This window comes from Saimiri boliviensis, chromosome 2 (assembly GCF_048565385.1).
Source record: "Saimiri boliviensis isolate mSaiBol1 chromosome 2, mSaiBol1.pri, whole genome shotgun sequence".
NCBI classification, from domain to species: Eukaryota; Metazoa; Chordata; class Mammalia; order Primates; family Cebidae; genus Saimiri; species Saimiri boliviensis.
The window spans coordinates 115,664,815-115,683,051 of record NC_133450.1 but is presented as its reverse complement, the minus strand read 5'-3'; the positions used below and the strand labels follow the sequence as shown (position 1 = coordinate 115,683,051).

General features: G+C 42.7%; 1 protein-coding gene across 9 annotated transcripts in view; it reads right to left on the bottom strand.

Moving 5' to 3' along the window:
* Positions 1-18,237, bottom strand: part of RASGRP1 (RAS guanyl releasing protein 1) — an 81,946-nt gene that overhangs the window by 9,208 nt on the left and 54,501 nt on the right. For all 9 annotated transcript variants that reach the window (XM_039462896.2, XM_074394108.1, XM_074394111.1 and 6 more), the window contains 8 exons: positions 14,503-14,676; positions 13,308-13,424; positions 9,439-9,714; positions 7,560-7,640; positions 4,474-4,578; positions 3,525-3,634; positions 2,392-2,536; positions 1,376-1,412 (listed from right to left, as the gene is read on the bottom strand). In XM_039462896.2, coding sequence (XP_039318830.1) covers positions 1,376-1,412; positions 2,392-2,536; positions 3,525-3,634; positions 4,474-4,578; positions 7,560-7,640; positions 9,439-9,714; positions 13,308-13,424; positions 14,503-14,676 — 1,045 coding nt within the window. The remainder of the gene's footprint in view (positions 1-1,375; positions 1,413-2,391; positions 2,537-3,524; positions 3,635-4,473; positions 4,579-7,559; positions 7,641-9,438; positions 9,715-13,307; positions 13,425-14,502; positions 14,677-18,237) is intronic.

The window sequence follows — 18,237 nt, the reverse complement described above, 5'->3', positions numbered from 1 at the left end:
CACTTTCTCTCTTCCACAATGTGTCTTACAACCAAATTCATGCAGTGCTCTCTTGTGACACATGTCTGTTCTATCTTCTGGAGCTAAGACACTTAACATTCCTAATGAACCTAGCATTCTTCTCACTTGGTGAAGCCCAGAGCTCACACTCTTGATGTAGCCCTTATCGGTGAGTCTCAGCATCAGAAGCAGCATCCTGATACCTTGGAGGGAAGACATGGTGTCCTGGTATCCCACACATTCTGCCTACTCTAGTGAAACCCTCCAGAAGTGATCGGCTGTTAGGTCTTGTTTTCCTCCTTTCAGTACAAGGTCTCCTCTCTTACACTCCTGAATCTTCCTAGTCACAAGGAAGGACAGTTATGTCCTGATGTCTCTACTGATAAAGGAAGGCTGACAAGGGCCTTCAGTAATCATTTATCTTCTGGTCCAGAAGTGATTCTGTCCTTTTCACTGGGGACCAGAATTTTGTCAAAATTCTAGAAACAGAGGGCTAAATGTAGAAAGTCACTTCATGACTATATGAGATCACCATCTCGTACCAGCCATCCCTGTTTCTAGGCCAGGCGTCCCCAAACTTTTTACACAGGGGGCCAGTTCACTGTCCCTCAGACTGTTGGAGGGCCGCCACATACTGTGCTCCTCTCACTGACCACCAATGAAAGAGGTGCCCCTTCCTGAAGTGCAGCGGGGGGCTGGATAAATGCCTCAGGGGGCCGCATGTGGCCCGCGGGCCATAGTTTGGGGACGCCTGTTCTAGGCCAACGAAGACAGGATTTTATAAAGGGGAAACTGGCTAACTTCATAACCAGACATTGTTTTTGGTGTGGTGGTCATTCACGAGGGGTGTCCTAGGGAAACCACTTTGGGGATGAGACTCTGAACTCTGCTGAGAAGCTGTGGACTAAATGGACAACTACTATGGGTAAAAAAAGTTTTAGAGGAGGGACTCCAAGACCAGGTGATACGGTTTAGCTCTGTGTCCCCATCCAAACCTCACCTTGAATTGTAGTGCCCATAATCCCCATGTGTCATGGGAGGGACCAGATAGGAGGTAATTGAATCATGGGGGCTATTACCCTCATGCTGTTCTCATGATAGTGAGTGAGTGCTCATGAGATCTGATGGCTTCATAGGGGGCTTTCCCCCCTTTTGCTTGGCACTTCTCTTTCCTGCCACCATGTGAAGAAGGATGTGTTTGCTTTCCCTTCTGCCATGATTGTAAGCTTCTTGAGGCCTCCCCAGCCCTGTGGAACTGTGAGTCAATTAAACCTCTTTCCTTTATAAATTATTACCCAGTCAGGCAGTTCTCTATAGCAGTGTGAGAATGGACTGATACACCAGAAAAAAAACAGTCAGCAATGCTGAGTCTTACCTTTACATCGATATCCTTGTTTGATCACTCCCCAGAGCTACAAAACAAGAGACAGAATGCACCACATCACAAAGTGACATGCCTTATTTTCCTTCATTCTACTTTCTAGCTTAGGTGGGATGAAAACCTTATTTATCTCTCATGTCTTTTCCCTTCTGACCTTAACTGAACATGAGAAAAGTTTATGCTGATCAAAGTTTCTCAAGATGCAGAAGATAGAGCTTTTTTTTTTTTTTTTTCAATAGTCTTGCTCTGTTGCCCAGGCTGGAATGCAGTGGTGCAATCCTGGCTCACTGCGTCCTCCACCTCCTGGGTTCAAGCAGTTCTCCCATCTAAGCCTTCCAAGTAGCTGGGAGTACCAGCCATGTGCCACCATACCTAGCTAATGTTTTTTGTATTCTTAGTAGAGATGGGTTTTTGCCATATTAGGCAACCTGGTCTCGAGCTCTGGGTCTCAAGTGATCTGCCCGCCTTAGCCTCCCAAAGTGCTAGGATTACAGGCATGAGCCGCCACACCTAGCCCTCACTAGCAGCTTTATGACCCAGACATTCTCCAGAAACTGATGAATCATAGGGCAAACAGGTTCCTCAGGACTCCAAACTGAGGAGGATACAGAGCCTTGCATCAGGAGCCTGGGTTTAGGGGGAAACTATTAGTCAGGGGTGGAACGGAGGAGGGGCACAGCCCAGGTTATCTCCTAAAGACAGAAGGGATCTTGTATGTTATAACACTTTGTTATAACACTTGAAACAGCACATGAATATAATACTTTAAAAGTACATCCCTAATTTAGCATTTCAGTACCATTTATCTAAGGCCTCATACGTGGAAAAGAAAAATCAGGAAGAAACGAGAGACAATGAGTGCAGGTAAAAACCACACACTTGAGCCCTAGGTGATTCCAGGAGTCTCTTTGGGCTCTAAGCTGGGATGGGTTTTTAAGGAATGTGTCTTAGTTAAACTGTCCCATACCCTTCCCCAAATTCAACCCTGAAGCACACTAAGAACAACTTACAAATCCAGCACAGTTATCACAAAATGTGGGCTTCAGGTAGGTGGTCTCTTGGAAGTTGTGAGGAAAGCCCAGGCCCAGCTTCGAGTAGATTGAACTGGCTCGCATGAAGTAGGCTGTGATCTCGTCCCTGCTGATGAGGCCTTCCCTGCCAGCAAATGACCAAGGCAAGGATGTGAGTATAAGGGGCATGGGGCAAGGGTGGCTTCTAGCCTTAGAAACTCACCTTTCTTTTTATCCTCAGTGGTAATATGGTGTGTGCTACCTCATGATGACTTCCATGAGCCCTACTCTTAACAAGGATACAAGATGGCATATAGTAAGTAGGTGAGGCAGTGTTATTCATTTCCACAGAGTTGTTCTTCAGCCAAACTAGGTTTTCCTAACTAACTTGACCACTATCTACAAGACTGGAAAAATAAACAATGTAAAATGTACACATGTATTGGGAGAAAAATGTCTTAGGCTACAGTTTCTAACTTAAAACAGAACCCAACTGGAATCCACTAACCATACAATTGGTTTCCTATAGAGAACCAAGGTAGTATTTAACCTTGAGAAAAGTAAATATGCAAATATTAAGTATTAGTTGTTTCCCAGAATCTGTAATGACAAAGCAAGAAGTGCTTTTAAACTTTTTCTTATTTAGAGTTGGCTATTTCTAAAGTGGCAGATTTATGGAATATTCAATTCAGATTTTTTGAGGCAGGGTTTCGCTCTTGTGGCCCAGGCTGGAGCACAGTGGCGTGATCTCAGCTCACTGCAACCCTCCACCTCCTGGGTTCTAATAATTCTCCTGCCTCAGCTTCCCAAGTAGCTGAGATTATAGGCACCCACCACTATACTCAGCTAATTTTTGTATTTTTAGTAGAGACACGGTTTCATCATGTTGACTAGGCTGGTCTCAAATTCCTGAGATCAGGTGATCCACCTAGCTCAGCCTCCCAAAGTGTTGGGATTACAGGCATGAGCCACCGTGCCCAGCCCTAAATAAAAGCATGCATATTTCATGGTCAGTTCTTTATGTGATCACAGCAGCAACACATGTGAGTTTTCAAATTCTTCTAGTGACATACCTATAAACGTGTTCTCACCAGTGGGCTCATAACCACATATTCCTGTATACAAACCCTCACCTGTCTTTGTCCATCACACAGAAGGAAAATGGAAAACTCGCAGCAATCTTTTCAAATTCTTCCTGAGAGATGTATCCATCCTGGTCATGATCATAGTTCTTGAAGACAGACTGTGAAAAAGGAGTGTTTTGGGTGATTACTAAAGAGAAACTGGTCTTCTCTGCCTTTAGTAAAATGACAAAGAGCTGGGGCCTTTGGAATAAAAGCCAATTAACAGCCTGAAGGAGAGGAATAGGGACACCTGCTTTCGCTGAGGCAAAGATGTGGCCGGTCACATCTTAGGCCTTTGCTGGTACCAGCATCTGGAGGGTGTCCAGGTACTTTCAGTCATTAGCACATCAGTTATACCATCACACCGGCTACTCCTAGTTGACTAGGAGGGATGTTCCCCCTTCACTCTTGCCCTTTTTTCGTCACTCAGCTCCAGCTGCCCCTTCGTTGAGAAGCTTCTGTAAACAGCCCAGTTGGAAGTACACTGTCCCGACTCTTCAACTTCTGTTTCTCACTTTTCTGCTCTTAGTTTTTTGTCACATGGGAGTTTCCCACAAGGATAAATGCAGACGTATGAGAATATATACCCCTTCCTCAGCAATTAGCACCGAGAACTGAATCAAGCAGTACAAACTTTTTCAGTTTTAAGTTTACGTTATTACCCTCACTATACTCAAATATATCCCAATACTTCTCTGCTCCTAAATCAACTGACAACCTTTAAACACGCTCTTCTGCTAGGTCTTTTAAGAGGCACAACTGCCTTCGTATGAAGCCAAAGTGTGTTGTCAGAATAACTTTTGAATTGTTCTAAAGCCGCAGTAAGAGAAGTAAGTGCTTCCTTTCAAGTTTCTTACCTTTTATTTCCATCATTATGCTCTCCTCTCCCTTTACCCCACGTACAAAACTCAGCCAGGCAGTGCCTTGCTTTTGCATGCTGAAACACAGCTGTACTTACATCCACCATCCTCTGGACGTGTTTGCTAATGGTCTTTGGGTCAGGTTTGGGAGATACTCCAGAAGCCCAGTCCACTACTACTGGTGGCTTTGAAGGTGTTAGTGGCTAAAATGAAATATTCAGAGAATTCCTCATGACTACAATCCAACATTATATACAGCTCTTTTCCCACTACATGATAGTTACATTTATGGACAATTTTCAATTATGTTCAGTGGTAAGGAGCAGAAAACCCACAGGCAATTGAAATCTCTACTAATAATTTTAGCTAACAAGCTATTGTGCTTCATGGTTTCCAAAGTGCTCTTCACATACGTTATCGGCAACTACAGATAATGTGAAATTCTCAATCTGCCTGAATTGCAATTCGCTCTCCATTGAACCTTTTGTCAGAGCTATCAACAAAGAGTAAAGTGGATCATTTATGTTTCCTCTCTATTCTCTAGTCACTCTGTAGTAGAAATGTGAATAAGGAAAAGCCTAGCTAAAAGGCAGGAAGACACAAGAAAAATAATCTGAAGCGTGGACAAGCACTTTTCTAAATTCAGTCATGCATCACTTAATGACTGGATTATGTTCTGAGAAATTTGTCATTAGGTGATTTTGTCATTATGTGAGCACCACAGTGTGTACTTACACAAACCTAGGTGGTGTAGCCTGCTATACACCTAGGCTAGATGGTATACACGTAGATAGATGCTCCTAGGCCACAAACCTATACAGCAGGTTACTATACTCAATGCTGTAGGCAACTGTAATAATGGTATTTGTTTATCTTAACATATCTAAACATACAAAAGGTAAAAATGTGGTATGGATTTTTTTTTAGATGGTATACTTGTATAGGACACTTGACCATGAATAGAGCTTACAAGACTACAAATCACTCTGGCGAGTCATGAGTGGGGAGCAGATGTGAAAGCCTCACATTACTGTACATTCCTATACACTTAATATACACTGTACACTTAGGCTATACTAAGTTTATTAAATTTTTTTCTTCAGTGATAAATTACCTTAGTTTAAAAGCTTTTAATTTTTTTTTTGCTTTTAACTTTTACTCTTGTAATAACACTTAGTTTAAAACCCACATTGCATAACTGTACAAGTTATTTTCTTTTTCTTTTTTTTTTTTTTTTTGAGACATAATCTCGCTCTATAGCCAGGCTGGAGTGTAGTGGCGCAATCCCGGCTCACTGCAACTTGCATTTTCCGGTTTCAAGCAATTCTCCTGCCTTAGCCTCCTGAGTAGCTGGGACTACAGGCATGTACCACCACGCCCAGCTAATTTTTTGTACTTTTTAGTAGAGACGGGGTTTCACCATGTTGGCCAGGATGGTCTCAATCTCTTGACTTCGTGATCCACCTGCCTTGGCCTCCCAAAGTGTTGGGATTACAGGCATGAGCCACCATGCCCGGCCTATTTTCTTTCTTTATAGCCATATTCTATAAACCTTTTTCTATTTTAAAAATGTTTAATTTTTAAAAAACTTTTTTGGGGGCCGGGCGCGGTGGCTCAAGCCTGTAATCCCAGCACTTTGGGAGGCCAAGGCAGGTGGATCACGAGGTCAATAGATCGAGACCATCCTGGCCAACATGGTGAAACCCCGTCTCTGCTAAAAATACAAAAATTAGCTGGGCGTGGTGGCATGCGCCCGTAGTCCCAGTTACTCGGGAGGCTGAGGCAGGAGAACTGCTTGAACCCGGGAGGCAGAGGTTGCAGTGAGCCAAGATTGTGCCACTGCACTCCAACCTAGCGCCTGGCGACAGAGTGAGACTCTGTCTCAAAAACAAACCAAAACACTTTTTTGGTTATAAACTAAGGTACAAGCAATTACACACATTAGCCTAGGTCTCTACGGAGTCAAGATCATCAATATCACTGTCCTCCACTCCGCATCTTGTCCCATTGGAAGGTCTTTAGGGGCAATAACGGGCATGGAACTGTCACTTTCTGAAGGACTTGCCTGAGGCTGTTTCACAGTTAACTTTCCTAGGTAGAAGGAATGCGCTCTAAAATAATGATAAAAAGTATTGTAAGTGCATAAGCTAGTAATAGTCATTTATTATCAAGTATTATCTACTATACATAATTGTATGACCTGGACTTTTTACAGCTCAGGTTTGTTTACACTAGTGTAATCACAGACATAGTGAGTAGTGTGTTTTACTACAATGTTACAATGTAACATTGTAACCTTTTTTCTATGTAGGAGAAAAAAATGTGTAATTGTTCTGTCACTAGGCAAGAGTAATTTTTCTACTCCATTATGATCTTAAGGGACCACTGTCATACATGAAGTTTATCTCTGACCAAAATGTCATTATGCAGCGCATACCTGTATTTGAAACTCAGCTCATATTAAAATCTTTCAAAAGCAGAAGGTACGCTTTCCATTGAAATGCCTCTAACACCTGAAAATGGAATCTACCAAACATATTCAGTGGACGTCTTTCATTACAATCGAAAGCTGGAAAATTGATATTTCTGTGGGAAAGGCAGGGCAGATAACCTGTGAAGTTCCTACTGCAGGCAGTGCCAGGACTGTACTACTGTGAGGACTTCTCAGCATAAGAGGTCAAAATACTCAGCAGACTGTTCTTTTCACCCAGAACATTATAGGAAAATGGGGCCTTTCTATCTACCAACCTGGAAATCTTCAAAACTTTAGCTTCTGATTAATATGCGTATTACTCTGATTATCATCAATGAATCATAGAAAAGAAATGTATGTGGGGACACTTCTTAATGGGAGGGGGATGTCACTCTGGAGCACAATACTATCTTCCTTCTTTACTTTGTAAACCACTGACTGATTCCACTATACCTGACATTCTGACGGCATCGTTAGTCACTGGTCACACATCCGGCTTACCCCTTCAACTAGATCATAGCTTTTTAATGGACAGGAACTATTCCTCACACACATGTTGAGAAGCTTTCTCTGTTCCTAGCATAAGGATGGACACTTAAGAAAAGCAGTATACTTAAAAGGAACCAAAAGTCTGTTCCTGAGGATGAATGAACTTGAGGAGAAACTTGTAAAGCACCTGTTACATGTGGAGTCTTAACATGAAAAACTCACTGGAGCTCTGTGGTTCCTTGGTTCCCGGGCATAGGAAAGCTCATAGATTTCATCCTCAGTGTAGTAAAGATCCAGGGATAACTGCAGATCAAAGCAAAACAGGGTTCATTGCTAAGATGCTGTTTGCCTCTCCCAGGGCTGATGTTCCTTCCTTTCTTTCTTGGTTCCTCCTTGCCAGTAGTTTACTCTTATAGGCTCTAAGAAGTTTGTTTTTAAAATTCATAAAACAGTTATAACACTCACTATTGCAATAGGGCAAGCATTAATTCTTATTAAAATGTTTTTAAATTTTGGACATATCTTAGGATGCCCTCTTTTTAACTATGATTTAAATCTAAGCCTCTGTATAGAGCTTAGGCTGAAGGCCTTGTTTGGACAGATGACCAATACATCAGTTGTTCTCTCTCAAAGCAGACAGATGATCTGACAGGATGATGTGTATGGTCTAAGACTATTCAATTTTGAGTCCAGCAATAAAATCCAGTTTAAATGGTAAGACATATTGCTATTAAGAGTTAATGAGGCTGAGTGTACAGTAGCTATATCCCCAGCATTTTGGGAGGCCGAAGCAGGTAGACTGCTTGAACTCAGGAGTTTGAGACCACTCTGGGCAACATGGCAAAACCCTGTCTTTACAAAAAATACAAAAATTAGCTGGGCATGGTGGCACACACCTGTGGTCCCAGCTACTCAGGAAGCTGAGGTGGGAGGATAGCTTGGACCTGGAAGGCAGAGGGTGCAGTGAGCTGAGACTACACCACTGCACTTCAGGCTAGGTTACAGAGCCAGACCTTGTCTCAAAAAAAAAAAAAAAAAGTTCATGAGTTTCATGTATCTTAGAACTATAAACTTTTAGGAGACAAGTCTTAAAAGTCTTAGGAATAATCTTATTCTTAACCTTGAGTCTATGCATAGGCTTCAAGGAGTTCAGAACTCCTTGAAATTACATGCCTATTTAAAAATATATGGCTTGTGTACATTATTCTGGGAAGAAGGTTCACAGCTTTCATCACACGATTTATAATCCAAAGAATGTTAAGATTCAGTGCATCTTTTTTACAAATGATGATGTTTGAAGCACAGAACTTCCAAGGTCACCTGGCTGATAAGTGAAGGGCTAGGATCACAAACCAGCTGATGTGAAACCCAGGGCTCTATCAAAATCCTGCTGTGAAGCAGAAAGAAGTTATGATCATAATTCCACTCTCCAGAAACAGCAGGTTAAAAACTGTAACTTTAGAACTGGAAGAGAAGTTACAAGTCATCCCAGTGACTGACCCCTCTGAGAAGAGGAAACTTGGAGGGTTAGATGCCTGTAGTCATACAGCTGGTGAACTACAGAATCGCACATCTGGAAGGGAATTCATCTGATCTTACCCCACACTCAAGATGCAACTCCTGGCCTCCAACACCACTGACAACTACCCTTTTCTTGAATATCTCCAAGAACAAAGATCTAAGCCATGAACCAAATAATAACCCTGGGTGTTTTTGTTTTTTTACTTACTGCCTGCCCTTTTTATGAGAGCACATTCTCTCCATCTGTTATCAACTCTTGTATCCTGATTTGCCATCTGCTCCTCCCAGACAGCTTAGGACCACTTTAGTAGGGGTAGTGAAACAGTTCTGGAAGTCTGAAGGGTACCGCTTCTGGAGTCCCACCACCTGGGTCTGAATCAAGGCTCTGCTACTTAATGTGTGGTCTCCTGGCAAGTTACATCTTTGTGCCTTAGTATCCCTAACTATATGTTGGCAATAATAATAGTATCTGCCTCATAGAGCCTTTATGAGGATTAATAGCTAATATTTGGTAAGGCGTATAGAATGGCAGTTGGCACACAGAAAGTGCTTAGTAATTGTTCTCCAGTGTGAGCCTCACCGTCAGCAAGTGTACCAAGTCCTTGTTGGCCTCCAAGGGTGGGGCCACCTCTTGCAGCTGGACTAATTCATTGATGTGATTGTACAGGGCCAGTAGCTTGTGGACATTCACTTTCCCATCCTCCAGATAGTCAGGCATGGCTTCGTACAGGGAGATGAGGTCCTTGAGATGCACACCAAGGATGGGGATCTTGAAGTCGGTGCACTCCCCATAGGCTCGCCGGTAATTGTCATAGTTTCTGGAGGAGGACAGCAGCTCAGTCATCTCACCAAGAACCTACGAAGCAAAACAGACCAATCACAGGTAACCGCTGGGCAATGTGTATTGTCTGTAACGACCTCCTTGCATATTTGGATTCCCTGTCATGATCTCACCCCATCTAGAAATTGTTGAGCAGGGGGTAATTCATGTAAAAGGTACAGATTATGACTCCCCAATTAAAACCTCAAGCTATGTCAAATATCACAGAATATATTTACAAACACAAGATACACTTTACTTGAATCTATTCTATAACTTAAACATTGTAAATGGGAGTTTTATCACTTTTATGTTAAAATTTCTTTCCTTTCAAAAATAAGGAGCTGATATAAAAACTAAAAAGTTACAAGAGTATATAGCGAATAATAACTATTCCTCTAACTCTTGTTGACCCAAGCCATGTGATTCTTTTCCCTGATGTCTTCTGAATGCTTCCAGAGACACTGCATTGATTAGCAGTTGACATGCGACGTCAGGAAATGCTGACTATGTCACTGGCACAGGGAAAAGCATGTGTTTAAAGAGTAGAGCTTCAGTAGTCTATTGTGTGGTGTTCTCTATGAGGTACTCGGTGGGCCTTTCCAGATTCTCAAAATGGGCCTATGTATATCTAGAAAGCAAGTGACCGTCCATTCATAGACTGAAACCTTGAACTAAAAAGACTAAATAGACTACATAATTCCAAGCAAAGGACAAGAGAGAGGACATTAGAGGTTACACCTTGCTTCATCCCTGAAGTGGGAATGGCTGCTCACCAGCACAGAAAGAGATCAGCCAGATCTGGTTTTTTTTTTTTTTTTTTTAATCACATGTCATTCAAGTCAGCAAGCAGTTCACAGAATCCATTCCCCATGAGTGATAACCAGCTTTCTCAGAAGCAAAGACATGAAGTGACTGCCAATCATGTTATCATACAACATAAGGAGTCCTCTCTTATCCTTGCAGGGGATACAGTCCAAGACGCCTAATTGATGCCTGAAACTGTGCACAGTAACAACCCGATTGCCGTCAACTGGAACACATTTCTGTTCATGTTTTCTATCCACAAATGTTCATGTTTTCTACCCACAAATTTTAATCTTAACTAAGCACTTATCGTGCACTGTGGCCATAACTTTTGCAGTCTGAGGTACAACAGAGAAACTAGAATGAACTTCTTTTTCACAATTTCATAGATGAAATTCATTCTTACCTTAGATCTTAGCAACCTCGGCATGTGATTTTTTTTTTCTTATTAAGAATTTAGAGGAAACACTTGAGGGCTTCTCTTTGGCATACCCCAATTGCCAACATCATAATCTTGCAATGTGGGGCCATTATTAAAGTAAGAGTTACTTGCACACAAGCACTGCAATACCATGACAGTCAATCTGATGACAGAAATGGCTACTTAGCGACTGATTCTAAGGAGTCCCAAAAGGATGGAGTGGCATGACTTAAGATTTCATCATGCTACTCAGCACAATATGCATTTTAAAATGTGTCTCATGCCTGTAATCCCAGCACTTTGGGAGGCCAAGAGGGGCAGGTCACCTGAGGTTGGGAGTTCAAGACCAGCCTGGGTAACATGGTGGAATCCCATCTCTACTAAAAAATACAAAATTAACTGGGTGTAGTGGCACGTGCCTGTAATCTCAGCTACTTGGGAGGTTGAGGCAGGAGAATCACTTGAACCTGGGAGGCGGAGGTTGCATTGAGTTGAGATCGCACCACTGCACTCTAACCTGGGCAACAGAGTAAGACTCTATCTCAAAAAATAAATAAAATAAAACTTATGAATTATATTTCTGGGATTTTCCATTTAATTTTTTTTGGACTGCAGTTGACCTTGGATAACAAGCTACAGAAGACAAAACCTCAGATAAGCGGGGACTGCTATAACCCATTTAGACACTGCCCAAACTTTTAATAAAATTGTGGCCTAAAAAATACCATTTCTCCACAATGAATAACTTGGAATTCTTGGAGTCAGCCCTCTTCAAATCACTGAGATACAGCAAAAGAGCCTCCTCATAGACCTCTACCAGCAGTGCAGGTGAGCCCTAGGTATGGAAGGGGCTCACAAAACAAGAGAGTAACACCAAAAATGATACATTTTTATTCCCCCCAGAAGGTGAAAACAACTTCGGGACTTTTGCTTCAACCCTGGACTTACTAATTCACTATGCAGACCACCCTGAGCTTCAAGTAGCTACCGACAGGAAGCACTGCTATGGGGGACCCCAGGCTTAAGAGGAGCAAGCTCTATCTTGTAAGCTAAATGACAGGAAGGCTTATTAATCTCTGTGACTGTTTCTCTCTGTCACCTGTGAGATGTGGGCAGTCTTTTCAACTGTTCCACCTGGTTTCAGTAGAACTGTTAAGGAATGAAGAGTGGATTAAAGATGATGCCCTTTTGATCAGACCACTGGGAAGTGGGGGGCCTTTCTAGAGGCTCACCATTGTGATAAGATATAATAAAACACTCCCCAAAAAGGAGCTGAACACATGGGAAAAACAGATGGGGCAATGAGCTCAAGTATCTCTCCCTAAGAAGGAGATACTTCATGCCAATTTGGAAGAATCGGGGCTTGAGTATATTAAGGTCCTCTTTACATGAGATGAAAGTGCTCAAAGACAAGCCATTATCTAGCCCATGCCATACCTTTATATCCTCAGTATATCAGTGGTTTATATTTATAACAATAGCTCCAGCTGGGCTCAGTGGCTCATGCCTGTAATCCCAATACTTTAGAAGGCTGAGGTGGGAGGATCCCTTGAGGCCAAGAGTTGGAGGCCAGCCTGGGCCACAGGGAGACCCCCATCTCTACAAAAATTTTTAAAACTAGCTGGGCTTAATGGTGCACACCCGTAGTCCTAGCTACTTGGTAGGCTGAGGTCGGAGGATCACTTGAGCTCAGGAGTTTGAGTCTGCAGTGAGCTATGATCATGCCAGCCTGCGCTCCAGTCTGGGTGACAGAGCAAGACCCTGTTTCCTTTAAAAAAAAGGACCAAACAAGCAAAACAGCCCTATGTCATAAAAGATTAAAGTATATTTTATAAAATCTAGTAATGTAGGAAAACGCATAGGACATTTAAGAAAAATATTAATAAAACACTATATATTACAAAATGGTATGTGAAGCACTCATATCCAATTATCTGGTAAAATTCAACTATCTAGAATGTCATTCTCCAAGGGTTCTGGATAGCTAGGTTTTTAAAGTATCACTATATAACTATACTCAATGGGCAAACTGACCTATGGTCAACTGAACCACTATTCCTTTTGAAAACACATTTTAGAGCAAAAAGCTGGAATGAGGGAATCAGTGTTAAAACTCTGAATATTCAGTGGCCTGTGAACATGGGAATAGGCACACGTTGTTTCAACTGGTCCAGCAGGAATGTTTGCAGTGACACTGTCTGAGGCCAGACAAAATGGTTACTCTCAAAAACGTGACTTCCCCAACCTATGGGTTCCTTTAAGGTTTGCCTCCCTGCCACAGCCCGGTTGTCAAGGGATGGTGTGGTTTGGAAATGTTCTCTGGGTTGCCCCCCAAGTAGAAAATGTTGGCATGCATTCTGACAATGCTGCTAAGGGCCCCAGAGAAGACAGCAGCACTGACCTTATTGATTTCATGTGGGACATGCGAACTTGTCTCCTTGAGCCTTGAGATTGAGCTGTGACACAGCCCACCTATCACCGCCATCAGTGTATTGAAGTTCTGTAGTTGGTGGAGCTTCTGTGACACACAAGACAGATGACAGCAGAGTCACTGTACATGTCAGTTACATGGAGAGCTTAGAGGCTGCCTCTCGTCTCTTTGCTGTGAGTCTCCCTTCCGCTGGTTGAAGACTAGTTATGAGGCATTGCAATTTCCTGTCCATTTCTCCCCTTCGGCTTAATTCAGACTGGTGGATTCCAGTACTAGGAGGCGTTAACATCTCTCTCCCTTTCTTGTGGCTGATCTGCGGACCACCTTCTAGATCAGTGCTTTCTTAGAATCACCTAAAGTATTTGTTTAACACAGTGGTTTCTGGACCAAACCCAGACATTCTGATTACCTGAATCTGAATCTGGGGTTAGGCTTGGAGAGCTATATTTTAATATATCATTAGTTAGCATCAGAGCAGATGATCTAAAGTCAGAGCTGTTGACTTTGAGAAACACTGGTCTAGACCATCCAGAGTTGGAGAAAGATATTATTAAGTGTCATCTTTTATTTATTTTATTCCACCTTTACCAGACTTTTATTTTTGAGGGTAAGGGTATAGTATTATTTTCCTGTGCAATGCCAGTACATATGTAGGAAAGTAGCTGGGATAGAAAAGCTAGAATCTCTGGGCAACTTCAACTATGGGTTCATAGTACCTGTTTTCCTCCTATAAAATGCTTCAACTCTGCCCTTCAAACATTAAATGCAGCCATTCACCATGGCGTGGGCTCAAAGACCTAAGGTAATCCAGGCCGGTTCAGCTCTGGCACATCTTAAAATTGTCCTTTCCTTTGCCATCTGGGCCAGACTCGGAAAAGTAATGTAGGCTGGTAAGCATCTTTTGAAAAATGTAAAAGATCAAAACAGATCTACAACTGTATCCTAACCCCGGATATGGCCTATATGGTCCCCTCCACATTTTCCTTGTAAGGAAGAATAGACAAGTCGTCATATCGAGATCTAGTTGAAGGCACATAAACCACCCCAACCCCTGCCACGGTTCAGAAGAGAAAAGACAGCTCTCATGAATAGACTAAGCTGGAGGAAAAGTGGACAGAAAGTTTACCTCATGGCCCAAGCCAAAAGTCTTAAACTAGTTATTCACCTGCGCCACCTGGATGAACTTGATGAAGACTTCTGCTCGGAGCTGTGGGGTGGGGCGGCTGAGAACCATCAATTGTACCCACTGGGAGATGCCGTTGCACAGAGCAATAGATCGCTCCATGGTGGGGTTTTCCTTCACACAGCTGTTTACAAGGTAATTCTGATAATCAGAAAACTGCAGGAAAAGAAAACAAAAAACCAAACATCAGTACTGTACTCTGGTATTCCAGAAGATTTAAGGGGCAAGTCAGGTCTCAGTTGATGACTGGGAACTACGATGAAGCAGAGAAGCTCCTGGCCCTCTTTTGATCTTGGCCAAGAATGATGGGAGGGAAATCTTTCTTATTCTACCCACAGCGTGATCTCTACATTGAAAGTCATTAGGTATAAGTGGATACGTAGACACATGACTTAATCCAAATACTGTATTTCAGTAGATCTTGTTACTGACTGTTCTAAATTCTAAAGAATACAGTACAGAATAAAGATCAGTATTGCTGCTAAAGTTAAGGGAATAAAAGGTAATTCCCCTCACAAAAACAAATCTCTCTCTCCCCAGCTGTTTTCTTACCTTAAAAAATGTGATCATAAAATCTGCCCTATCTAGGATGTAGAATTGTTATGAAGATCAAAGAAGAAAAAGTGTGGAAGCTTTAACTTTTTAAAGTCCTATATATATGTTAGGTAGTACTAATGGAGTAGTTATGAACCTCATGCCAATACAAGCCTGTTTGTATTTCCTTCTTCTCACCAACTTGAGCAGAAGCAAATGGAGCACATGAAACTTGGTTAGCTGTATGTTTGCTGACCATGGTTTCCCAACTTGACAATAGCATTGACTATGGCTGACAATGAAACAGCATGTATAAAACTAAGACTACATCCTTACCCTTAAAAATAAAAGTCTGGTAAAGGTGGAATAAAATAAATAAAAGATGACACTTAATAATATATTTTTCCAGCTCTGGATGATATAGACCAGTGTTTCTCAAAGTCAGCAGCTCTGACTTTGGATCATCTGCTCTGATGCTAATTAATGGTATATTAAAATATAGCTCTCCAAGCCTAACCCCAGATTCAGATTCAGGTAATCAGAATGTCTGGGTTTGGTCCAGAAACCGCTGTATTAAACAAATACTTTAGGTGATTCTAAGAAAGCACTGATCTAGAAGGTGGTCCGCAGATCAGCCACAAGAAAGGGAGAGAGATGTAACGCCTCCTAGTACTGGAATCCACCAGTCTACAAAAATCTAGTCTATGTGATGTTTGTAGCTATTGCATCCCTGTCACAAAGAATCCCCCTGCTCAAATCGTATAACCAAGAGGGAGGCAGAGTCTGTTCTTCTTCAACATTACTATGTAAGTCTTTGGTGCTGTTTCCCAATTATTTCCAACTTTTCCCTTCTGAACTCTTCCCTTTGAAAGAAGGTGTGACCACATAACACAGATCACCCAGAAGAATGTTGAGTAGACGTGACGTAATTTTGGAGGGAAACATGTAAGACCCAGTGAATGATCTGCCATGTTGCCTTCCCAATGCTGCAGAGATCATGGAAATTCCTGACAAGATGAAGCCTCCAGGATCTGGGATCCTAGGGAACTCTGATCAGCCTCTGCTCACACTCAAGCAGTGTGAGTGAAAAATAAAATTTTGCTTACTTAAGCCACTGAGACTGCGCAGGAGGTGGGTGGATGGGGGATTGTTACTACAGTACACCTTAGTCCTGCCTAAGTAGTAAATGAGAAGTCACAACCCAATAAAATAGTCGCAAATTAACTAAGCCACTTTACTGTGCTATGACTGCTGATGGGTGGAAAACCTATCAATAGAACCAAAATTAAGACAGACATATAAAGCAAACATCTTAATGGTTCTAAAAGAAAGTAGTCACAACTCGTTGAATGCATATATTTTGAACACATTCATTCGATTAATATATTCGAATGAATACATTTAATATACACCACCCATTATAAATGTAACATTAAATCCACTTGTTTTTTTTTTTTTTTTTTTAAGAATTATCCTGGCAACATCCTCACTGCCCTCAAAGTTTTGTAATAAACAGAAAATATCGATGACCCAAGATGACCAACTAGGAACAGCTCAGGATTGCAGCTCCCAGTGAAAGCGCAGAGGGTGAGTGGATGCCACATTTCCAGATGGATTTTTATTGCCCACAGACCAGGAGATTCCCAGGCTGAGGAGCCCCACGGGTCGCCAGCATGGCTGTTTTGGCCAGCGCGGCTATTTTGGCCAGTGCGGCGGCTTTGCCAGCACCCTGGCGTGGCAGTTCTCTGTACAAATTCACTGGTCCTGGTGCCCTTTTAGCTGGCAATTGGAGACGTGGGAAGGCAGATCGCCCATACATCTGATTTAAAAAGGAAATGAAACAGGGAGCCAGGACAGGAGATTCCTGGGCAAAAAAAAACACCACAAATCTCAGCACCGGCAGTGAATCGCCACATGGGAAATCACACAGATCCTGGTGCCTTTTCAACAGGTGAATGGAACACCTGGGAGAGAGTGGACCATTCAACTTAAAAAAAAAAAAAGCAGACTCTGAGTCAGGGAGTCAGGTGATCGGGCTCAGCTGGACCCACCCCCCTCCCCAACACACACAAAAAACAGCAATTGAAAATGCTGTGGGTTGAGAGTTTCACAGCAAGCACAGCTGAACCCAGGATGGTCCAGCTCTGTGGGGGAGGGGCGTCTGCCATTACCGAGACACTCCACCACTACAGAGGTAGTCCACCATCACTGAGGCAGCCCGCCATTGCCGAGGCAACCTGCCATTACAGAGAGAGTCTGCCATTACAGAGGTGGGCCACCATTGCTGAGGCAGTCCTATCTATACCCAAATAAACAGGACTGCAGGGAAGATCACAGGGCAGCTGGGTGGAGCCCATAGCAGCTCAGCAAAGCCTCTGCAGGCAGACAGTGACTAGGCTGCCTCCTCGCTGGGCAGGGCAGCCTTGGAAGAAAAAAAAAAGGCAGCAGCACAATGGAAACTCATAAATAAAGCCCTAACTCCCTGGGACACAGCACTTGGGGGAAAAAAAAAAAAAAGGAGTTCTGCTGCAGCAGACCTAAACGTACCTGCCGAGCAACTCAGAATGAACAACGGAGCTCACAGCTCAGCACTTGAGTTCCAATAAAGGACAGACTATCTCCTCAAGCAGCTCCCTGACCCCTGTATATCCAAAGAGTCACCTCATAAAGGAGAGAACAGACTGATATTTGGCAGGTATCCTTCTGGGACAAAGATAGCAAAAGAAGAAACTGGTAGCAACCCTTACTGTTCTGCTGCTGCTGCAGGTGATCCCCAGGCAAGCAGGGCCTGGAGTGGACCTCAGCAGTCCTACAGCAGAGGGGCCAGACTGTTAGAAGGAAAACTAAGAAACAGAAATAACTTCATCATCCACAAACTGGAAGTTCACCCAGAGACCCAATCGGAAAGTCAGCAACTACAAAGACAACAGGTGGATAAATCCACAAAGATGGGAAGAAACCAGCTCAAAAAGGATGAAAACACCCAAAACCAGAACACCTCTCCTCCTACAAGGGATCACAACTCCTCACCAGCAAGGGAAGAAGGCTGGATGGAGAATGAGTGTGATGAAATGACAGAATCAGACTTCAGAAGGTGGGTAATAAGAAACTTCTGTGAGCTAAAAGAACATGTTCTAACCCAATGCAAAGAAACTAAGAACCTTGAAAAAAGATTTGATGGAA